The 17,436-nt window shown below is 31.0% G+C and overlaps 5 protein-coding genes and 1 long non-coding RNA gene across 7 annotated transcripts; 3 read left to right on the forward strand and 3 right to left on the reverse strand.

The window, feature by feature from the left end:
• Window positions 1–2,180: 2,180 nt before the first annotated feature.
• On the reverse strand, window positions 2,181–3,069 carry LOC148934981 (uncharacterized). The gene is made up of 2 exons (XR_016140819.1): window positions 2,835–3,069; window positions 2,181–2,440 (listed from the first exon to the last, which is right to left on the reverse strand). It is a non-coding gene; the product is annotated as an uncharacterized LOC148934981 (long non-coding RNA).
• A 103-nt stretch (window positions 3,070–3,172) lies between these two features.
• Window positions 3,173–4,633, forward strand: gdl (gonadal protein gdl). The gene has a single exon (XM_089083075.1). The coding sequence runs from the start codon at window positions 3,643–3,645 to the stop codon at window positions 4,165–4,167; it is 525 nt and encodes a 174-aa protein (XP_088939201.1). The 5' UTR covers window positions 3,173–3,642; the 3' UTR covers window positions 4,168–4,633.
• Lon (lon protease homolog, mitochondrial) lies at window positions 4,434–10,146 on the reverse strand. Its single transcript, XM_011649693.3, has 11 exons — window positions 9,676–10,146; window positions 9,115–9,342; window positions 8,829–9,001; window positions 8,350–8,657; window positions 7,881–8,072; window positions 7,450–7,754; window positions 7,231–7,370; window positions 6,878–7,160; window positions 5,790–6,693; window positions 5,218–5,469; window positions 4,434–5,171 (listed from the first exon to the last, which is right to left on the reverse strand). Exons 1-10 carry the CDS (start codon window positions 9,921–9,923, stop codon window positions 5,251–5,253), a joined length of 3,000 nt encoding a protein of 999 aa, XP_011647995.2. The 5' UTR covers window positions 9,924–10,146; the 3' UTR covers window positions 4,434–5,171; window positions 5,218–5,250.
• Window positions 10,147–10,317: 171 nt separating this feature from the next.
• LOC105434098 (uncharacterized) lies at window positions 10,318–11,953 on the forward strand. Of its 2 annotated transcripts, none has more exons than XM_089083074.1 (5): window positions 10,318–10,658; window positions 10,758–10,941; window positions 11,020–11,155; window positions 11,240–11,506; window positions 11,580–11,953. In XM_089083074.1, the coding sequence occupies exons 2-5, from the start codon at window positions 10,764–10,766 to the stop codon at window positions 11,758–11,760; spliced, it is 762 nt and encodes a 253-aa protein (XP_088939200.1). In that variant the 5' UTR covers window positions 10,318–10,658; window positions 10,758–10,763; the 3' UTR covers window positions 11,761–11,953. The 2 variants fall into 2 exon arrangements, with proteins under 2 accessions (XP_088939200.1, XP_088939199.1); XM_089083073.1 differs by having other exon boundaries at window positions 10,318–10,528.
• Window positions 11,954–12,482: 529 nt separating this feature from the next.
• On the forward strand, window positions 12,483–16,605 carry LOC105434101 (ethanolaminephosphotransferase 1). The gene is made up of 8 exons (XM_011649696.3): window positions 12,483–13,040; window positions 13,353–13,421; window positions 13,563–13,755; window positions 14,011–14,273; window positions 14,408–14,565; window positions 14,639–14,819; window positions 14,895–15,071; window positions 15,292–16,605. Exons 1-8 carry the CDS (start codon window positions 12,969–12,971, stop codon window positions 15,352–15,354), a joined length of 1,176 nt encoding a protein of 391 aa, XP_011647998.1. The 5' UTR covers window positions 12,483–12,968; the 3' UTR covers window positions 15,355–16,605.
• On the reverse strand, window positions 16,460–17,405 carry LOC105434099 (coiled-coil-helix-coiled-coil-helix domain-containing protein 7). The gene is made up of 3 exons (XM_011649695.3): window positions 17,242–17,405; window positions 16,801–16,899; window positions 16,460–16,727 (listed from the first exon to the last, which is right to left on the reverse strand). The coding sequence occupies exons 1-3, from the start codon at window positions 17,335–17,337 to the stop codon at window positions 16,626–16,628; spliced, it is 297 nt and encodes a 98-aa protein (XP_011647997.2). The 5' UTR covers window positions 17,338–17,405; the 3' UTR covers window positions 16,460–16,625.
• Between the last annotated feature and the right edge of the window lie 31 nt (window positions 17,406–17,436).

Below are 17,436 nucleotides of genomic sequence, written 5' to 3' on the forward strand. Positions count from 1 at the left end.
AAAATTAATATATTGGCTACCAATATTATTAGATTCGATATGATGTAAAATTGAATGAATTTCGTGAATAGAATATGTTTGTAATTATATAACTAATTAATATCAGGTTATTTGATTGATTTGCTATCTTCCATAGTTATTGATCGACATTAACGACGAGGAAGAGAACAATAAAGATTTGGGAAATATCAAACTTCATCACAGATGCAAAGTATATTAAAAAAGAAATATAAACGCCCTATATAATGCTATATTACGATTATATACAGAATGTTTGGTAATAGATAGTTGACGAATAGAACAATATTTCACGTGAAAAAATGAATTAATTTATCTTTCTTAAATATAATTGCATCCTGTAAAAAGATTAAAAGATTGTTTAAAATTGTTTTAAAGCAATCTAATATTTCAGCTGGAGAGAGAATAAAATTCTTTTTACCTATGTGTTATACTTTTAAATATTGATACATCAATTTCATTAAAAAGCAATTTTCAATTTTCAATAACATATGTCTTCATCTATTATTACATCTATTGAATATTTTGTATTTAACTATTGTTGACTATAAACCACGTCATATTCATGAGATATCAACGAGCAAAAAGTTACAACTTATGGATATTACTTTTATGTAACAATTGTACTTCTGTTATATACGAGTCATTTTACTAATCCCACATTTACGCTATAAGAAAAGATTACATAGATAGCAAGTTGACATTATTTGTCGTCATTTCGATGAAAAATAACGTCAGATCGCTATCCGAGTACGAAATTTCATGATTGCTATTTTGAATACGACCTTTCTCGCCTATAAACAGATCAGATTCTTCTTCCTCTCATAGTTTGTAGACCGTATAATTAAGGAACGCGAGGTACAAAGACCACCAGTGACGTTCAATCCAAAAAGGAAGAAAAGAAACAAGAAAATTTAGCGACAGACGCGTTAAGAATGTAATCGACATTCTTTGTGTAATTGTAATGTAAACACCAGCCGGAATTCGCAGTATGTCCCTATTCAATGTTCACATATGAATATTGACAGAAATGTATAAAAAGCTATGTAGTATTATAAAGAAAACGAGTATATTTATTCCTACTTCGTGGATATCGAAATTCACCTAATGGTCATAACTTCTTTTTATTTCTTAAGACGATCGCAATTTAAAAAATAATTATGATATATAGTATTCAGATAATTTTTTATGGATAGCAATTATTTTTACTAAACAGGGCGATAACGAGAAGCAGCAAATAAAATCAATTTTGTGTAATCACATGTACAAGAAGTGAGATGAGATCTCAGTAAAATATATCATAAATTTTTTGGAAAGCATATTTTAACAAAGTTTCGCAAAAGTTTGCTACATATTCATCATTAAACATCGAATTGTTTTATTTTTAATTCTCATAAAATTGTATTTTTTTATTATTGAATGCAATGTGCCAAAAATAACAATTTGATCGACAGATAAATATAAGTGAATCCGATTAATCTTTATAACAAAACTGTTGAGTTTTTTCTTTGCAAGGCAATCAAAATTATGAATACAAATATATAACTCAACAGCGGTTCGCGATTTTCATTAAAAAAAATACATACATTTATAAATTCATTTCATAAATAAATACATTTTTGTAAATATGATACTTTTAACAAAACATATTGTTACGATTGCTCTTCAATCTCTTACAAGGAAATATATAAAAAAAATTATTAAAATAATCATTTTCATATCATTTAAAAAATTATAAGTTAATGTTATTGTACATATTTTAAAAATTAATTAGCAATATAAACTTAAGACACACATAAATAAATCTTTTCTTAAATTAATAATAGATTCTAATTAACTTTGAGTTATTTTTCTTCAATAAAAGCATTTATATAGGATTTTAATTAATAATTAAAAATGACTTCTAAATTTTATTATAAAATTATATTAAATCTGTAAATTAAGATATCTTCTTTCACAAAATTGAAGTATATTATCTATGAATGAAATAACATCAATTACTAAGTCACCATTATTTTGGTTACTTTTCAATCAACTGTCCATTCTACATAAAAGGATAGGAATTTTAATAAGAATAAATTTAAAAGGAATCCTAACATTCATTTTAAGAAAGATTACAATTGAATAATATGATCTATTTTAAAATAACAAAATCACATAAATAATTATCTTTACATATTTATTGATGATCCCAATATATTTCCAACAGATTCATCAATACTATTGGATATGCTATAAATAATATATGCTATAAATAACATATCTTTACGTAACTTTCAATCTAAGATAATGCTCTTCAAAGACTCCTAAATTAAAAATTTAATTCTTATTTCTTTTCAGCGTAATTTTTGAAATTAGGAGCCATGTACATGGGCCAGAACAGTATCGCTCCAGCTATACCGAACAATGAAAATATTTTTTCCTGTAACATAAAAATTCATTCTTTGTTAATAGACATAAAAAATTAATCTGTATCAAAATTCATCATTAACCTACATCCATTTTATATTCAAATATAGAATTCTGTGACAAGAAACATTTATTGTTGCACTGAATTTTCTATCAATTTTATCTGTATCCTTAAATGCCATCTTTAGCATACCTTTTTTCAATAAAAGAAACTTTTCTCGTAATGAAACATAAAAAAAGATAATTTTCTACAATTTAATATCTTTTTTGAAACTTCTGTTTTAAAGTGAGTATACAAAAATGCTATAAATTTTACAACATAATTCTATATTTTATTCTATAGGTTAATTGCGTATCTCCCTTTTACGTAATTCAACATAGAAATTTGACACGGCGAAATTACTTACGGCCGACGACATTTTTACTTCAGGTGGTGCGCTGACGATTGTATTACTATACGTCCTCGTAACAGCACCCGTCAAACGGGGCGTAAGTCTTAATCCGCTTTGAATCGCAAACATCCTCAGTTTTGCTGTTTCTCAATTTCCTTGAATAGCGTGGATTCCGCAAAATCGTCGAGTGTCGGGAAGCATATGACAAACACCCAGGCATATAATTTCTTATGATGCGCAATTTCACTTCTCCATTAAGGAGAGTTCACATTACATATATAATCTGAGTAGAAAGCGTCTCAATGGACTCGTCACGTCAGTCAGCGTATAGAAATTTTCCTGGACTATCTATCAAAAATTTCAGTATGTAACTAGATTTAACTGACCAATTGATTTGCTCCTGCACTTGCACTTTGCACTTCCCAAATTTGACATGCCTGTGTACAGGGGCCACTAATAGTAGCCGTATAATGTTGTTGAATGTCAAGTTAACTAGAGTTATACACGAGTTTAGAGATATACACGAGGAATAGCAAGTGAAACGATATTTCGAATATTATACAATTATTCTTTATTTATTTTGCGTAAGAACATTTCAACAAAAGGAAAGTAATCTTATTAATCTTATTAAAAGTATCAGTAATCTTATTAACAATAATCTTATTAAAAGTATCTTATTTTCTTAGACCTTATTAATAACGAAGTTTGATATTGTAAATTATGTTAAAATGATATTGTGAAAAATATACTGTTGAAAACAGATGTTACGATTGTTGTCAAGAAAATTCAACATATAGCAACATAATTTCTGTCGAGAAAGAATATGGATATCGCCAGTCCTACTCCTCAAGATCTACAGAGAAAACTTTACTTTCTGGTGGAACAATTGCAGCACATGGCTGGAGAATTGCCACCAAAGTATCAGATGCGATTACCGTATGAATTATTGTCCGGTTTGGCAAACTCCTTGTTAAATGATACTATCTTTGAGATAGTTAAAGGATTGATGGAGATACAACATGTCACTGAGAAACATCTCTTCCAACAGCGACTTCAGCTTTTGAATCAACAGAAAATTGAATGTCAGGAAGCATTATCAGCAACAATGACAGATGAAGAATTGACCTCGATAAAGGCAGCACTGCATAAGAAGCACAAGGAAGAGCTAAAGCAGATGGATATGAAATTGGTATTACAATTAGATCAAAAGGTTGCTGACCAGCAAAGTACATTGGAAAAGGCTGGTGTACCTGGATTCTATGTAACAAATAATCCAGTAGAAATTCAAGTGCAAATGAGACTATGTGACTTTATAATTAGACTCAGTAAGATGGATGTACCAACGTGATATAAATATAAAATTTTCTTTTATGTTTATATTAAATTTTTATTTATTTCTAATCTTATGGATAACAATTACATTATTTTATTATTATTATAATTACTATTTATTATTTAGCATTTTTTAAGGCTGTCTATTTATTGAAGACTAAAAATTTAACTTATAAAATAATTTTTTAAAATATCTATATTTTAACTGTAGTCTATAATTTTATATATCTTGTATTAACAATTATTATTAAGATTTAAATTTCTAAATAAGAAATCAGTATATAATTTTTTCAAAATAGAAATATATTTAATAGATACATAATATCATACATGAATTACAGTAGAGAAAAATTAACATGAAGTACATAAGATAGATCCCGAGAAAAATGAAAATATTCTTTATATTTTTGCATTTATGTATTGTAACATTATAATGATATTAAAAGTATAATAAACATTTTGACAAAATGATAACAAAAAAATCTTTCCTTTTTAACAGAAGATAACAGAAAGTGAACATTTTCTTTTAAATACAACTTATCTTGCATAATTATATGTACATATATTGTTTATATAAAATAATTGTATTTCTACAAAACAATTTCTTAATTATTCATTGAATTACATTTATTTACAAATAGAATATTTTTAAAATGTATCAAATATTTTTGTTAAGACTCGAATTAATACAAAAATATTCTTAATTTGGATAAGACTTCAAGAAGTTCAATTTGAATTGTTACCAATATAAAGATGTTATTTTCATTTAAATATGTTTTTAAATAATATATGTAAATTGCTTTTTCATACTTATATAAAACTTATAAAAAAACAAATGAGATGACGTATTTGATCAGCAATGTATTTTTTTGCATTTACTATTCAATATATTGTATATAGAATAATTCAGGGAAAAAGATCAATAATGCCAATGTTAATCAAAAGTATAATGAAGAAAAAAATATATACAATATATGGCTAATTCGGAATGATTTCCTATTATCATTTCTCATAGTATTATCTCATAGTAGTTCTTATAGTCTCATAGTATTTCTCATAGTAGTATCTCTTCTTTTTTTGAAAAAGATCACTCTATATATTATGCAAATGTTGGTTGTGACTGATCAGCATGATCAGTGATTGACTTAGCAGATCGCAGAGAGTCCTTATCTGTTTTTGCAAAACATATACGATAAACATCATCGAATGTCGAAGCAAAATGCACTTCCAAACCATCTGTTATATATTTAGGTAAATCATTGAAATCTCTCTTATTCTCCTCGGGTAAAATTATGCATTTAACATCTACTCGTTTTGCCTAAAAATAAAAATATGTTTATCAATATTGTACTTTAAAATTAGAACAAAATATGATTTCATAATGCTATAATAGATATTACATAAATTTATAATAATAAATGAAAACTGATATATATAAATTTTTTTATACTAATATACTATATATTAATTTAATAATATATTAAACCTCGTAAATAAACCTCGATATATGTAAGTTTATTATAATTAAGATTGTGCACAAATATGAAAGGTACGAGTTGAACAGCTATATATAAAGATTTCAGTAGATTATTCAGTGAATTGAATCAGTGAATTAAAATTAATACAAATTATACTTACTGCAATAACTTTTTCCTTTATACCACCAACAGGAAGTACCTTGCCCATAAGACTCAATTCTCCCGTCATCGCTACGTTCTGCCTGATAGCTTTATTTTTAGCCAAAGACAACAATGCAGTAGCAATTGTCACACCTGCGCTAGGTCCATCTTTTGGGGTTGCTCCTTCAGGCACATGTATGTGTAAATGAGAATCATATAAAAATGTGTTCGAAGAATCCTCCTGTCTCAGATAATTTCTCGCTACAGTCATCGCGATATGTATAGATTCTTTCATCACGTCACCTAGATGGCCAGTAACTTCAAAAGTTCCTTCGGCTTTTTTGCTGCCTGTCGGCTTTCTAATGGTACTTTCGATAAATAGCGTGGATCCACCCATGGCCGTCCATGCCAGTCCCATTACCACGCCGGGAGGCGTAATATCATACAGCCTGTCATGCGTGAATACAGGCTTGCCCACAAAGTCTTGCAAGTTATCCGCGGTGACATCGATTTTGTTGGCTTCTTTCTTAACAACTTTAAACGCCACTTTCCTGTGCACCTTCTCTATATGTTTCTGTAGGCTTCTCACTCCTGATTCTCGGCAATAAGATTTAATTAACGATACAAGCGCATTGTCTTGTATGCTGACCTGCTGATTGCCGAGACCGCATTCGGTTCTAGCTTGTGGAACCAAATATTGTTTCGCGATAGCGAGTTTTTCTTCGGCTACATAACCAGACATATCTATCATCTCCATCCGATCTCTCAGAGGTTCCGGAATTGTGTCTATTATATTTGCCGTGCAAATAAATAGGACTTTCGATAAATCTACTGGAACATCTAAATAGTGATCCAGGAAATTCGCGTTCTGTTCTGGATCGAGCATCTCGAGAAGAGCAGATGCTGGATCTCCTTGATGACCCCTAAAATATTACAGATGATATAAAAATCCGAAGAACATTATAAAAATGCAACAAAATTTTAATTTTTCAAATATTCTCTAGATATGGATTAGACGCTTTCTAGATTTTATCTTACAATGTTTTTTCTCATACTCTGCGATATATACTTTTTATATATAATACAACGTTAACAAAGATTACGTACTTGCCAATTTTATCGACTTCATCTATCAGAATCAATGGATTCTCGGTTTTGGTCTTTTTCAAGCATTGAATGACTTTGCCTGGCATAGCTCCTACGTATGTTCTTCTGTGTCCTTTAATCTCTGCCACATCCGTCATTCCGCCGACACTAAATCTAAAATATTCCCTATTCAAAGCACGAGAAATCGATCTAGCTATTGAAGTTTTGCCGACTCCAGGAGGCCCGTAGAAACATAATATTTTTCCTTGTGTACTACCTTTTAGTTGACTAACGGCAATAAATTCTGTAACGAAAATTATAATCTATAATAAGAAACATTATTATTTAAATTATAGAAATGCACCAATTTGTACCAAGTATTCTTTTTTTTATATCTTCCATTCCATAGTGATCTTCGTCCAAAATTTTGATAGCATCTTGAAGATTTAAATTCTCTGTACTTGTCACACCCCATGGCATAGACGTAAGCCAGTCTAGATAATTTCTCGTAACACTAAATATAAAATTCATATAAAATTTTAACATAAATTATTGACATATATAATATATTTATTATTATATTTAATACATACTTGAATTCGCTACTATGGCTTTCTAAAAAGGAAAGTTTATTCAATTCTTCTTCCAATACATCCATCACCGGTTTAGGAACTGTTTTTTGCCTTATTTTTTCTCTGTACTTTTCTTCTATTGCATCTTTATCATCTTTCTCTAACCCTAGTTCTTTTTTAATAACTTTTAATTGTTCGTGTAAAATATATTTTCTATGTTGCTGTTTTACTTTCTCCTCAACCTCTCTACCAATTTTCTGCTGTAGCTTACTTAATTCATATTCTTTTTTTAAAAGCGCAAGCGACAACCTTAATCGTTTTAATATCTATGAATAAAATAATACTTTAGTATTTTAGTATTTTATCTATGAATAAAATAATACTTTAGTATTTTAATATTTTTTAGACATATAGAAAATTTATGCATGATACAATAATAAGAATGCACGTACATCCATTTCTTCTAAAACCTGTTGCAATTCCTGCGGATCTGCTCCAGTTAAAGCAGCTCCCAAATCACTGAGGTAAACTGGATTATCCACAACTCTTTGTCCTTGATGCAGCATTTGTTGCAAAGATTCGCGATACAAAGGATTCATGCTGATTATATCTCGGATTGTTTTAATGAGTTCTTGCGTCAACGCCTGTTTAAAAATACTTCAGGTTTTGGTATTGCAATAATAACATGAAATATAAATTTTCTGAATAATAAAAAAGTATATTTAAATAATAAACTTTTTGTTCATTAATTTTATACATTTTTTTATAAAAGTTAATCTAATTTTAATTTTTATTACTAATATCTAACATTTGCGAAATCAATATATAATAACTTGTTTTAAAACACTTGCTAAACAGTGAGCTATGAAAAAATGAAAATTGACTGTATTATTTTTTGTATTATGATATGAGCCTGAATACCTTGATCTCTTCAGTTTGCTTAAATTTTTCATGGGTCACATTTACAACTTCCACCATTAATACAGGTTGATTAGTGGAGTGAGGGTTTGATGAATCTAATGGTTTTTCTGTATTCTTCTCATGCAAATCTGTTGGTTTTATTTCCATACGGTCAGTTTCACTAACTTTTTCCGTTTTTTCAATTCGATCTGTAACTTTAGACTCTGTCTTTTTACGCAATGATCTCCGATTTAGTTTGCCGCTGGTCATTGTGTCGTCTACAGGAACGGTAATTGTAGTATTTAATAGTGGAAACGTCAGTTTCATCTCTGTATAAAGTAGGCAATATTTAAACGGAACAACAAAGAACAGGACCATATCAAATTGAACAAGAAAACCATTTGAATCAATTAACATTAACTAGATATTAAAGAGATATTTATAAAATGCGATTTCATTTCAACTAACATGAAAATGTCATAATTAAATATATTTCTTACTATGTTCTGATTTTGGATTAAGATCCTCAAACATTTGATTAACAATCTTGATTCTTCTGTGTGCCATGATCACCAATCTCAACCGATTTCCCAGATCCTGTATCTCATGTACTTGAGCAAAAGTTCCAATTGAATAAATGTCATCCAAATTTTGAACGATCTCAGCTTCATTTCTATACAAATAAATATTATAAATTTGTATTATTATTTGCGTATTATATGTAATATTTATATAATTTCAGCATCATTTATCTCAGTGCAAGATTAACAATTTGAAAAAACTTACTCTTCAGTTTTCTTTAAGAAAACTCCCACATAAGGCTGATTTAGCTTTATCTTTCTACGTATTAGATCTATCAGAATTGGATTACTAATTTCAATAAGTTTAATGAATCTGGGAAATACTGGATTTCTATTGATAGCAATTACTGGCACATGAGGCCATACTTCAGGTACTACTACAGTTGCTGGTAAAGAAGCAGGATAATCACCAGATTGTTCTCCATTACCATCACTGTAAACAATGTAAATATAAAATAAGGAATTGTGTTTTGTCATAGATAACATTAGACAGAATCATTCGGCTACTTTTTCAATATATATAAAAGTATCAGTATGGAAAATAATAAATAAACAAGAACGAAGAAAGCAAACAATTTTTATAAGAGAATTTCTTATTGTATTACAAAATAAATCATTTACAGAAAAAGCAAGTTTGATAATTTCATAATTAACTGAAGGAAAAGAAAATTACACGAATCAGGGAAAGTCAGGCAAAATAAGAAAAACGTGCAGAAATTGACAGATCCGAGTAAACCCAGTTTGAGAAATCTCGAGATCGACGTACTTTATCGTCGCAAAGAATCTCGCCGACACCACCGCGGGATGAATCCGACGAGAGTAGGCATTTCTCAGTAATCCTGACCTATCACCTTGATATTCCGTTCGTGCCAGCCGCGGTCTGGCATGGAGGCAGGTTGGCGATGATCCGTGGCGATCAGGTGCCGACCGCTCGCTGCGGAAGGAACGCACGATCGCTCCGCGCTGCCGCAGAACCGGCAATAACTTAGCATTCACCGTTGTCATAAATCGCATGGTCCTTCGAGATCGTCGCGAATCCTCATAAACTCTATCTCGTCCTCCCGCGCCAAAAGAGAAAAAAGAGCTTTTCTTTGAATTCACCCAAAAACAGAAATATAGATTACGTGGCACGTATATAACTGAACTTCCGGTTTGTCATGAAAAGTACTTAATAACTCTGTTTGATTTTTTGAGAAAAAAAAGCGAGAACAAGGTTACGACACTACACGGCACGGCATGATTATTTCGAATGATCGGCAGAAAAAGCACAGCTTCATAAACGCCTCGCGCCGATTGGATTATATTTCCAGATCCAGAGGAATAATCCAATTGCGGCATGGGAAGCTTAGAGTAGCTGTAAAATAAATATTTCTAAGTGTCGGTCCACAATAGGTGATTTAAGCTTTAAGAAGTAAGAAATTGACCAATTATAATCGAATATGAAAAGAATACTCGACTATGATTAGTCAATTTCTTACGGCTTAAAGATTAAATACTTATTGTGGACCGACACTAATGCAGCCAATACGTAACTCTAATCGTAACCTAATCTGATGTAATCAATGGTTGCGTTTAGAATAGAAAAGCAATTTGAGTTAATAGCGCGTAGAAATTAAAGCGTAAGCCTTCATAGAATATTTGAATAAGCTTTTATCTTAATTTTTGATATTGTTGAATTCTTTTTAAGAACAAAATGAAGATTTAAAATAATACAAATTTATATTTATCTGCAAATTTCAATTTTTTTGTGTAATTATTTATAAGTCTTCTGTCGATTGCAAGTACTTTGTTAAAAAATGTTTTCGTTTCAATGTATTTTGCAAGACTTTTTATTTGTAAATTATTTAGGTATAAATGGATAAAAACATCCGTGATAGAGATATAAATAGAAAACCCCTGGTTCCACAATTTTTAAGTAATAATAATCAAAATTACAAAATATCTCAATCTACTTCAACGAAGACAAAAAATAATGAGGAAAATAATCAGAATAATAATACCGATTACAAAAATATTTCACTTTCCATGACAGGTAAATTATTTTATATTGCAGTTACAAACAATTTTTTTATCAAGATATCTTAAATATAAATCTTTTATTTCTATACAGGAGAAATAAGCTCAGATTATATATATAGAAATAGTTTAAAACAAAAGCAATCTAACGTCACTCATGTAGAAGAGCCGGAAGATGACGATGAACAGTTCATTTCAAATATGAAAATGATTATTGATAAAAATTATATGTATATTGAATAACAATTAATTTGCATAGATATATAATTATTTTTGTCATCATCATACTCAGATCTATATTTGCTTACAAACAGGCAGAATAAGGAAAATTATAGCATACGAGATTTGCAAAGCAAATCATACTTATCAAGAAAAAAGAAGTGTGCCTTTAGCGACGAAGATCAAAATTTGATAAAACGATTTAAAAAATCTGTGGAGGAAAGCAAAGTTTCGTGCGTTGCACCGCAGAAACTGCAGCAGTCTGAACAAATTGCTTCCGTTCACAGTCGTCATGCCTCGACAACTTGTACTCCACAGATTACTCCGATCGTTGGACGTAACGATACTGATATGAATTTCAGGTACACTTTAATTTAGACATTATCTCAAACATTTAATGTGACCATCGGTTGATGAGCTGATATTGTTTTTCAGATGTAACACGGAAAAATTACTCTTTCACGCAGCTTCAGAGACACAAAGAAATGATCAATGTATAACACCAGAAATTGCAAAAACTATTACTGAAATAGAAATCGAACAATTGATTTTTCATGAGATGGAATACTTCACGCCCCCCCAGAAAGACGATTTGTCTTTTATAAAAAAAATATAGCTTGTAGTTTAGATAAATATGAAATAACTCTGATTAATTGACTTATCAGCGATTGACTGAAACAATAAAATTATAAGCTATCTTCATTTATTTATTATCACGATTTAATTACTTGTCATGTATTCTTTCAAATTTTCGAATTTTTATCGAATATAACATAATATTAATTTAAAAATAAACAACATGAAAGAAACTTATTATTTTTAACGGTACATTAGAAATCTTTCTAGAATGTTATTTATATGAAGCAATTGACGATTTTTTAAATATTTTTTTTTAAACTTTGATATAAATTAATTAAACATTATTAATTTTTGCACAAAATCTGTGTGTATTTCATAATTTTTAAAAGAATTTTTAAATATAATTAAGAAGAAATTTAACGGTCATATTTGGATAATTTAAATTGAATCTTTTTAAGTACTGGGTATATAACTAGTCAACATACAGAATTATATTAGACATATAAAAGTTTTTTAGTTAGAGAGATTAGAATCCCATATTTTTTGTCTACTTAAAATTTACAATAAAAATCTATGCCTTCAATTCTCCAGTTCTCGCCGATGGGTGATTAATTCTTAATTTGCCGACAGAGAGTTGATAATATCTTGTCGTTTAATATAATAAATCATTCGGTCGATTAAACAGCGAGTTCGTGAATGATCGCCGATGGGCCGGACGGGAGGGACGAAACGGGATTAGCCGGCATCGCGCGCGCGTGCGTTTATCTCTCTCTTTCAAAGGCACGCGTGCATTGGCGTGTATGCTAGTTGGGGGCGACAATGGGTGATGGGGATCGTCCGATACGCGTGAACACGCAATACTCGCGTAATCCGTCGTGTTGAGTCGCGAGGTGACGTGCGACGGCTGGGCGACGACGGTGCGGTCGGGTCGGACATGCGGGGTTTCTGTGCGTAGTCTCCAGCGTCTGTGTGGTGCGTTGCATTCAACGCGAACCGACGTTAAACATCGCCTCGTATGTACTCGTGGTACAACTTGCACAACGCCACGATGAATCGACATAATAGACGATCGTTTTACGCGTGGTACGAGTAAGGGAAAAGAGGGAAAAGAGATTCTTGTGTAAAAACCAGGATCTATCGCTCGATATCTCACGCTCGTCGTCTCGGCTAAATCGACAAGTCGCGCGGTTAATCTTCGGAACGAACGTCGGATCAAAGCGCAGTTGGATTCCCGAAATTCCCAGAATGTATCGCAAGTTCGGGTTCGAGGTGGAATACTTGACGGAGGAGCATCTCACGGGGTTCGAGAGTTACAAGGTGGGCATCTGATTTAAATTTTTATATCTTTTGCGTGCATAGAAAAAAATTACGAAAATATTAAATCGTTCGCATCGTTTATATAAAATTGTAATAGTAAATTACATAAATGAATATACATGATATTCACCATCGCACAGACGAATATTTTTCATAACTTGGTATGCAACTTACGATGAGTATATTTTAAAAGAAATAGTTATGTTTTTTTAATATGTATAAAAATAAAAGGTTGTTCAAATAATCGAACGCGCAAAGATATGTCGTGCAATGTTTTATTGCTCCACTCATTTATGAATATTCTGATTTCAGTATAGCTCGTTGGATACAAGTCCCCTGAGTGTGTATGTTATGCACCCTTTTTGGAACAAAGTGGTACAGGTACAGTCTCTATTTTGATGGCAGAGTAACTATTAATATATTAATACAAATTATTTTTATCCATGAAGTATCTTTACAGCAGTAGAACAGAATATTTATAGTGTTTATTATATTTATTATATGTTGATCGTCTTGTTTTAGTTTTGTCCAAAGTGGATTGCTCCAAACGTACTAACTTTCTTGGGATTCCTTTTTACCGTGCTAAACTTTATGTTATTCGCGATTTATGACTACTATTTCTATGCGTCCAGTGATGACAAGCCAGAATACCCTCCAATATCACGATGGGTCTTTGCCATGGCTGCTTTTAACATTTTTATGGCATATACGCTTGGTACGTGTATTTGATGCTTGATTTATAGATTTAAGATTAACATATAGGAATTATAATTAGTATAGAGATATATAGATCATTCAGATATTTTATGAATTATGAAGTCTATTGTATTAGAATCAAACAATCCATGATTTAAATTAAATAATGGTTATTGAATGAATTTTTTTTGAAAAAAGATACACATATTAGTGATATAAGTTTGCATGAGATATCATATAAATGAAGTTCATTTATAACCATGTTATATTACAGATGGGATAGATGGAAAGCAGGCAAGACGCACGCAAACATCTGGTCCCTTAGGAGAATTATTTGATCATGGTTTAGATAGTTGGACTGCTATGCTGATCACAGTGTGTATGTATTCAGTCTTTGGCAGAACAGATCATAGCGTCTCGCCACTACGAATGTACTTTATATTATGGAATGTATTTATTAATTTCTATCTGAGCCATTGGGAGAAGTACAACACAGGTGTGCTGTTTCTCCCCTGGGGATATGATGCTTCCATGCTAGTAAGTCTGCTAAAACATCATGATTTTTAAATTACAATTTAAGAAATACATATTTCGACTTTGCTAATTGACAAAACGTTTTTTATTTTATCCATGCACCGCAGGATTTACATGAACATACTTGATTTTTATAGGCAACTGTCATTGTGTTTACTCTTACCAGCATAGGTGGACATGAAGCCTGGAAATTCGAATTGCCAGGCGGCATATCGGCGGGAATGATGTTTGAAATGTTATTTTACGTTAGTGCGTTGGTATCCAATTTACCAGTTGTACTGTGGAATATATATAAGTAAGTACTGTCTTACTGTTTTAATTTTTGTAACCGATGATATCAGAAGAATTATTAATTTTATATTTTGCAGATCGTATAGAGATAAAACCGGTAAAATGCGAACATTTCCAGAGGCTATAAGGCCCTTGGTGCCTTTAGTTTTATTCTTTGCAATTTCCACAATATGGATAATGCACTCTCCGAATAATATTCTAGAAAAGGATCCGAGAATAATATACTTTGCCATTGGCACTATTTTTTCCAATATATGTGTAAGATGTACATATGTAACGTAATGATTCTCTATTAATCATGTTATTACCATATTTATAATCATTATATTGCAGTGTCGATTAATTGTATCCCAGATGAGTAATACTAGATGCGAGGTATTACCGTGGATATTATTGCCAATCGCAGTGGCCGCTGTTTTCTCGTTTATCTCGCCCAGTGTGGACTTGGAATTCATGTATTTAGTCTCTATTGTAGCCTTACTGGCACATATCCATTACGGGACGTGCGTGGTCAGTTTTAATGAAACGTTACGATTGTAATTATGAATTATATAACATTCATACTTTTCTGATTATACATAATGAGACATTTATAATTATTAATTATAAATATCTCATCATAATCAGAACAGTATGAATGTTATATATAATGGAGCAATGAGTCATAACAATTATTTATAATTAAATTTATAAAGCGCTTTTAATCATGTCATCAATTTTGTAATTACAGGTACGTCAAATGTGCCGCCACTTCCGTATTCAGACGTTCTCCATAAAAGATCATTCCGAATGACTACTTGCCGACGATACATGTTAAGAACGAAGAGACAAGTGTAAAAAAAAAAAGAAAGGTTGATTAAAACCGACACGGGAAAGCAAACAGGGAGAAGAGATCTGACACACACATGCACGTACGAACTTTTTGTTAGAACTGATTGATTACGAGGAGTTATCATGATAAACACTTATTGAAAGAACAAGGAATTCCTAGAATCACGTCCTATGAGAACACGCCGTTCACACGATATACAATAGTCAATGCTGCTCGCAGAGATTTGATAGCACTATTTTACTTCACATATCTAAAAAAAAAAATAGTGCCTGCTGAATCGTCTACTCATTTCTGTGTTAATAACGAAATTGTCCGAATTCATTTGGCTACCGTATTGTGATATACTTAGTTATATCCGCGTCACTGCTTTATCTCCATGAACGGCGGTGCACATCCATAAATATTCTCTCCATCGTGTATCCCATTAAGTTTATGCAGTAATGTGTGTACAAATACTTTTTCTTTGAATTGCCGAACTCGTTGAGTAGTAAGGTGCACCTCTTCGTTTTCGACATGTATCGTCTCTCGGACGTTATTTATCAATGTATAGTAACATTTGTATCTATTTGTATCTTTTATGTATCTTATGTATCTTTTTCTTCCGTTTCTTTTCGTGGTTTTCTTTGCTCTTGTTTTCCTTTTCTCTCTTTATTTATAATGTTTGAAAAACAATTGTATAAATCGTTCAATTCATGTGCGGGTATTCACATACATATATATATATTTCGATTATAAAGTTATACTCTAAATTGCATTTAGTATAAGATAATGTGTACGTTAAGTAAGAAAGGAACGAGTGCTTTATTGTTTATATATCGAGTGTATATTTATGTTAAGATATGTGTATAGAATGATTATGTCGTGTATAATTTCCGTGAACTGCGATGTAAAATTCTGCTACAATGGAACGTAATGTTGTGGCAACAAGTTAGTTTTTTTTTTCATTTTTACTCACTCTTTCATTGCTGCATATGTCAAACTAATATGTTTTCCAAATATGTATGAAATAAAATATGTTAAGATTGTAGCTCTGAGAAGTTTAGATAGCGAAACTGAAGTATATCAATTTTTTTTTCCGATGTGAATTTAATATGTTTCAATAGCTTACATATATAAATTTTTCTGAACTATATACATATAGATAACATTACAATATAATAATTGCGAGACATTGAAAGATATCATGGAATAAAAAATATTTTTACAAAGCAAGGTGTGTATATTATCTATTGTTATCTAGAATTTAAATACTTGGCTTTTATCTTGATACGTTCTTCTAAAGGTGGCAGATATGGCTTGATGCCTTTTGACCTGCGCTCAGACTGCACAGAAGCCTGCAAAGGGAAATAATCCCATTACTAGTTCCACATCGACATAGATACACGTAAATCGCGTTGAAAAGATTACCCAGAAATTTCTGCAATTCTTATAATTTTGGAAATACAATTCGCACTCGTTATGTTCTTTCTGATTGGCCTCGAGACACTTCAAGGACAAAAGGTGCTCCTAAAAATGGAGAAAACGTCAATGTTAGACAACAACAATACAAGTGCCAATTCTCTAATTACAGTAGCTTTTAGCTACATTAGATTAACTACATTCTGTTTCTTATTACTACGTTACTCTGGACTGTACTTAAAACTTTCTTGCTTTCGCCAAACTTCAGATATTTATCTGTTTCATTTTAAATATAAATATACAGTGTATTTACAGTGTACATTGATTCAATTATAAAAGACGTATTAATTTTTTTAATTGCGTCTTTACCTCTTAGCTCGCTTTAGCGATAATCGTTTATAATCGTTTTTCTATAACGCGGACTTGCTTTCACGGCATTTGTTCAGATACCTTGTAACAGGGATTGTCTATCTCTTGATTACGTCGTAACGCATATTTATTCGTAGCATCTGCTCCAACATGATTCGGATCTTTCCGTATATTCATCTCGTCGCAAGAAGAGTTCAAGTATACACATTCGTATATATATATATATATATATATATATGTGTGTGCATGATAAATACAGTTATTCTCTCTCTTCTC

This window comes from Pogonomyrmex barbatus, unplaced genomic scaffold, assembly GCF_055798465.1.
Source record: "Pogonomyrmex barbatus isolate J1 unplaced genomic scaffold, ASM5579846v1 scaffold7, whole genome shotgun sequence".
In the NCBI taxonomy this organism is placed as follows: Eukaryota; Metazoa; Arthropoda; class Insecta; order Hymenoptera; family Formicidae; genus Pogonomyrmex; species Pogonomyrmex barbatus.